General features: G+C 37.9%; 1 protein-coding gene across 1 annotated transcript; it reads right to left on the bottom strand.

Annotated features, from left to right (window-relative positions):
* Positions 1–1,711: 1,711 nt before the first annotated feature.
* On the bottom strand, positions 1,712–4,197 carry LOC143737845 (serine/threonine-protein kinase pim-2-like). The gene is made up of 7 exons (XM_077229704.1): positions 3,861–4,197; positions 3,359–3,556; positions 3,174–3,268; positions 2,900–2,950; positions 2,433–2,811; positions 2,149–2,325; positions 1,712–1,966 (listed from the first exon to the last, which is right to left on the bottom strand). Exons 1-7 carry the CDS (start codon positions 4,195–4,197, stop codon positions 1,878–1,880), a joined length of 1,326 nt encoding a protein of 441 aa, XP_077085819.1. The 3' UTR covers positions 1,712–1,877.
* Between the last annotated feature and the right edge of the window lie 2,137 nt (positions 4,198–6,334).

Genomic DNA, 6,334 nt, shown 5'->3' with positions numbered 1-6,334 from the left:
TCTACACGTAGGCTATAATATCTAGCGAACGCGTTAGGTGTTGCCCAGCCCGCAGCTCTACAGATATCTGTTAGCGAGGAGCCATATCTGTTCGTGAAGACATGGGGGAACAGGGACAGCCCGAAGGGCAAGACTTTGTACTGATATGCTCGACCCTCGAACGCAAAGTGTAGAAACGGCCTGTGTCGAGGAAGAATCGAGACATGAAAGTACATGTCCTTCAGGTCGACCGCTGCAGAATAATCTCGGGGACGGATACATTCGAAAATCCGTTTTTGCGTAAGGATTTTGAATGGTAGTCTGAGGAGACTGATTCAAAACTCGCAGGTCCAAGATCGGTCGTAACACACCGCCTTTCTTGGGTACAGGGAAGTAGGGACTGTAGTGCCCTGACCTCATATCGGCTGGAGGGACCGGCTCTATCCTGTCCATCGCCAGTAGCCAGTATTGTATTTTAACCAATACAAAAAGCAACAAGGTCTGACACAACCTGCATAAATCAGAAACATAAATCAGCACCTATGGGAGAAGATATTAGTTAACAGCCTCACAGAAAGTTTGTAAACAATCATTTTATTATTTGTAACATCATCCAGTATTTGTTGAGAGGCTAAGAAGTGGGAATTAATCCATGATGTGTTTGATGCAAACTCAGGAGGTTTTAATTAGCCCTACAATATTGAAATAAAAAGCAACATGTTGAATGAAGACAATAAGGTACAAAATGGAAAATAAACAGAAATAAAATTAAATGGAACAACAGCAACTGAGCATCCCAGTTACTTACCCCCTTCCTTCATGCACAGCAAAACTAACAGGTAAATACACACCTATACCCAATTGACATGTCAATAAACAGGAAGTGACCATTTCAAAATAAAAGTCATTGAACCTTTCCCGCACCTACATTATTATGTATGATCAATATTCCAAAATCATCAATCACACTTAACATCTGCAAAATAAAATAATTATCTCAGTCTTTTATTAATGATTTTCTTTATGGAATTAAATAATAAATTGGTCAATGTTAGAATTTAAATTTTGGTTTAAGATTCAATTTAAAGATTTCAATATGTTGTATATTTTCATTTTTCTCTCTTGAACTTCTAAGACAGAATCTTGTGATGTTTTATTTTATCAATTACAATTTATTACATATTGCCAGCAAAACCATGTCTTTCCTTCTGTGGATATGAAATGTAAAATATACAATTTTACACAAGTTGTAGGCACTGTGTGGTAATATGTCTAACTTTTTTTAACTTAATAGTAGATCTCTGTGAAGCTCTGACAGGAACCTCTGCGGCTGTTAAGAGGAACGAATCAACTCTCAAATTATTTACAAAAGTACAATTATTTATTTCCACATCCTTCTGAAAGCAATAGCGTCAGATGCTAATGTTGCTTCTTCAAGCTAAGATGCAAGAGGCTGATGATGGAGAGTCCAGTCGATTCAGTCCGCTGGACACACAGCTGAACACACACTTCTGGAGTGACTGTGACCGCTCATACACCTGGAACAAATAAAAAACAAATGAGTTTTATTGCCTAAATTCAGTACACTCAGAACAAGTGAGAAAAGTTCCAGTTTCTAATTTTTAGGTGTAAATTATGAAGTGACCTTTTCATGTAAAGAGCTCCAGGAAACTAGAGTTCAATATTCTCATAACATGCTTGTCATTTACCGTCAGTATTTCTCCTGGATGCTTCCGTCTCAGGCCCTTCATCTCATCCTAAGCTCTTGTTTTGGTGGATTTTTTCAACAAACGGAAAGAGATCTCTCTGAACAGATGACACTTCCGGAGTTGCAATTCATTACACTTAGAACAGGTGAGATTTTCAAAATACATCTTAAATAGTTTTTAGCTCAGTACCTAAAACCATTTGTGTAGAATAATCCTGTCCAGACCAAGCCGATGCTCTGGGTTCTGCTGCAGAAGGGAGCAGATCAATTCGCAGCATTCTGTGAGAAAGATGGAGAGACAGACGTCTGATTATTACCGTTAACTTTACATCCACTCTACTTTCATTATTCTAAGCTGTAAGATCTTCAGGTCAGACACCCGGGACAAATTTCTGCATTATCTATACAGCCACCTCCTATAAAGCCTATGAAGTTTTGCCTTGAATTAATAAACAAATCACCTTCTGTCAAGTCAGGTTTGTACCAGGTGTTCATATTGGTCCTGTAGAAGTCGAAACTGTCTGGAAAGTATCCACACACCATTCTGAACAAGAGGATCCCCAGAGACCAGACCGTCGCCGGCTTTCCGTGAAACTCGCCGTACATTCTGTACTCGGGAGGGCAGTACCTAACTGTGCCTGGAGGAAAGAGTGTTTGTCTGATGTGTAAGTCTCAACAAAAGCATGTCGTCTCAGCATCCAGCAGAGTTAACTGATTCACAAGAGTTTTGAGAACTAATACACACCACAGTATCTCGTGTAGGCAGATTCTGTCAGGAGATCGCTGCATCCAAAGTCAATGAGTGTGACATCGTGGTTCCTAACGTTTATCAGCAGGTTCTCCAATTTGATGTCGCCATGGTAAACTCCACGGCGACAGCACGCATCAGCGGCTAGTGTTGCCGACCACATGATGTGCCGCGCAATCTTCTCCTCAATGCTGCCGCCGTTGCGTTTCACAAACTCAAACACATCCATGCAGTGAGAGAAACGCTCGAGGACCATGACGTAGAAGTCCTCCTGGTCCTGCCAGTCCAGCAGCTTGATGATGTCCATCGCTGGACCTTTTTTACTGGCCAGGATTGTCAGAGCGACTTCTTTGGGAAGGGGTTCGGGATGATCAGGCTGGAAGAAAGAAACATTATATGATGTCATATTGTTTTAAAATAGGGATTTGACTCAGTATGTCTGCTGAAAAATCACTGCTACTCACAATGCTGATATATTCTGTGCTTTCCGTTTTTTGGATACATTTCACTGCCACCTGATGGACAAAACAAAAAGCAATTAATGTGTGTAGAGATCAAATCATAAATTCCAAGCAAGAATTTAAATCTTAACAGGTCAAGAAGAGCCCTAAATAGTTAATATATGATACAGTAAGATGTCTTGCATAAGATAAAGTGAGATATCAAAGGTTGAGAAATAATTCAGATCAAAAACAATTAACTAAACTAGTAGTGGTAAGTTAAAAAAAAAAGTCAAACCTTCTGGCCATCCGCCAAACGAGTGCCTTCATAGACGGCACCAAATCCACCTTGCCCCAGCTTACAACCAATTGCATATCGGCAGTAAATGTCGTCTGTTAAAAGATGAAGAGAAGAAGACGATGTTTAGTGGTGCTTTGCAGATATTGTGAGATTATTGTTGGGGACTGTGGTAGGAAACTCACCCTCAGGTCTCATGTTCAATTGGTTACGGAGAGGAGACGTTTCGCCTGCTGTCAGACGGACTGGAGCGTCGTGGACTTGAGTTTGAAGCTCTTCTTGCACCAGAGGCTCAGCAGCGGGCAGGACTTCAGGATCATCGACAGGAGGTTCCTCGAGATCAATGACCTCTACAGATCTAGAGGACTGTAGAGACTTTTGATCTAAAGAGAATATCAGTACAAGTTAACAAGCAATCTATTAACTGGTAAAAAAAAATGATGTTAGGAATAGCGATTCTTTGATATTAAAGTAAATTAAGCCACTAATTGTTCAGCGATTGATTTTTAAAGTACGAAGTATAATACAAATTTTACACCTTTGAGGTTACTTAATTATTTTATTATAAAGAAAGAAAGAAAAAGTGTGTTTAAAACTATCTTACAGGGGCAGAAAAGTGTAAATTATGAAGTGACTTTTTAATGTAGGATATTAAATATATATTCTCATAACATGGTTGTCATTTACCGTCGGTACTTTTCCTGGATGTTTCCGTCTCTTGATCCTTCATCATGTCACCCTGATCTGAGCTCTTTTTTTCGGTGGATTCTTTCTTCCATCTGAAAGAGAGACTCTTAAAGAAGTTGCCCACTTTCTTTTTCTTCTTCTTCAGACGAGAGATGGGAAGCTGGTCTGCCTCTTCCTCAGGCGTCTTCTTCTCGTCAGGCCGATGAGGAAGATGTTTCTCCGCCGTGCTGCTGCTGCCGCTGCTGGGGTTTGAGCCTGGTGTGCGGTCACGGTTTTGGAGGTCGTGAACCTGCTCGCTATCCGTGAACGGTTGTACTCGCGAACTTCTGTGTCCCATAACGAATCGCTGTTGTGTATCAATCAATCACACTAAAGCAGCTACAAACTCAGTAAATGAGTAAAGTGTGGAGAGTTACAATAACGCGCTACGTTCTAAAAATAATCTAACTCTTTATGACGACATAATGGCTCTGACGTCACTTAGCTGAGGAAAAAAACGTCTGCTATGTTGTGTAGGCTAATGTTTCCTTTAATTATTAGGCTATATTAAAATATTATGGTATCCGATTCCTCCTGCTTATAGAATTACACCTGAATGACTATAATTTCTTCAAAAATGTTAATGAACGGTTTACATTAATCAAATGGCCTACAAACGGCGAAATAGTTATAAACATTGTAACGTTAAGTTTCAAACAGATGTTTATTAAAAATAAATATATATAAAGTATAATGTCTGCTTAATAGCCTACATTTTGTAGAAAATGTTCACATATGAAGTGAAGTTTTATAAAATTACATAGGCCTATATGCTACAAAACGTATGGATACTGCAGCAGCAAGAAAATAAAAGGCTAGCCTAACAAGTTTTCTGTTGTGTATTTAATAATATAAATATAATCCATATTTATTTTGCTATTTTATGTATTTTCAAAGATGTGATTTTATGTGCTTTCATATTTTTAAAGTTTTATTACGAAATTCACATGATAAATATCGTTTTGGTGCATTAAGCGGGAGCGCGCTTCAACCGATCATCTCCAGGCCAAGGCCTTCTTTTTCCAACGAGTTGTTTTACAGCACAAAATAAACATACATGAACATCGGAAGAAGGTTTGTTGAAGGAACCAGAAAAAATTCACTGAAATGTATAATGTCTCGTGTGATCGCTCAGTGAAATCAAATTTCACAGGGGTGTGTTTCACCTAAAAATCATATAAATGTGCGAGGTGGCGAGGAGGGCTTTGCTCTCTGGAGGTGAAAGAATCACCAGGATGGGGCAAAAGGCCCCCATTATATTGATACAAACACTTTAGCTAAAGTAGGCTACTATGTTTTGCATGATTTCTAATTCTTTTTCAAAACAACCCCTTCAGCAAAGTTTGTAGTATTTTCTGTTTATTTTACCAAATAAAAGAAATGTATTTTATTCAATAAATATATATTAAAATAAATATTTAAAAACTATAAACTGGAGGTTTTGAAGGAGATCCCATACAAATGTAATATGGCCACAGTATTAACAATAGATTTATATGAATGATTAATATATATTTTATGCGGCAAATGTTGTGCCATCTAGTTGTTTAGAGGAGAATAAAATCACGCAGAGGCTGCGATTTTTAAATTAAATAAGGCTATTTGCATACTGAAGACATGCAGGGCCAACTCTCACACATAGCTGTCCTCAGTTTTTTTTTTCACTCAATGAAAAATCGCGAAGCAAAGAGGACACTGACAGTGCAGGATACCTTTGTCTCAGCTTTCAAATTCTGTAAATTTTATTGCGAAATTCAAACAATAAATACCGTTTTGGCGCTCTTTAATGTGACGTGATCGCCTCAGTTCAAGCGGCACGTGAACTGATCTAAAGTTCTTCTTTAGTTAATAGTAGGCTAAATAAACACGAATGAACTATTATGTTGAAAGAAACAGTAGGCCTACAACTTGATGAAATGTAGCATGTCTCATGTAATCGCAGTTTCAACCGCGAAATTTGGTTAATAAAACAGCTTTAGAACAATATGTCACTTGACGTAACATTTAGCCTACCTCACGAAAGCCATTTAATGACCAGACCACAGGCATAGCTAGAAAAATTAACTATAGAGAGGAGTATTTTGCTAAATATATGCCATATATTACATCACATATTTTTGCTTATATCATTAAAAATATTATAATGTTATTATTATAAAAACCGCATTATATTTATTTGAGTTGTTAACTCTAAACTTCAGTAGGCCTACCTACCAGCTCACTATGTTTACAGCATTAGTGAGAGATTTTTTCCTGGAGAAAAATCAACATAGCTATACTGTACCTGATATGTATCCACATTAATTGATGTAAACATTTTCACGTTGTTACTATTCTTAATGAAATTCTGTTTATCACCAAATGTTTTGACAATCACAATAATTTTGATGCAAGTTTTTAGTTTGCCTGCAAGTTAACAGATAACCCTGCAGTTT

This window comes from Siphateles boraxobius, unplaced genomic scaffold, assembly GCF_051911475.1.
Source record: "Siphateles boraxobius isolate OS27281-9 unplaced genomic scaffold, OSU_SipBor_1 130, whole genome shotgun sequence".
Taxonomy (NCBI): domain Eukaryota; kingdom Metazoa; phylum Chordata; class Actinopteri; order Cypriniformes; family Leuciscidae; genus Siphateles; species Siphateles boraxobius.
This window is presented reverse-complemented; position numbering and strand designations above follow the sequence as displayed.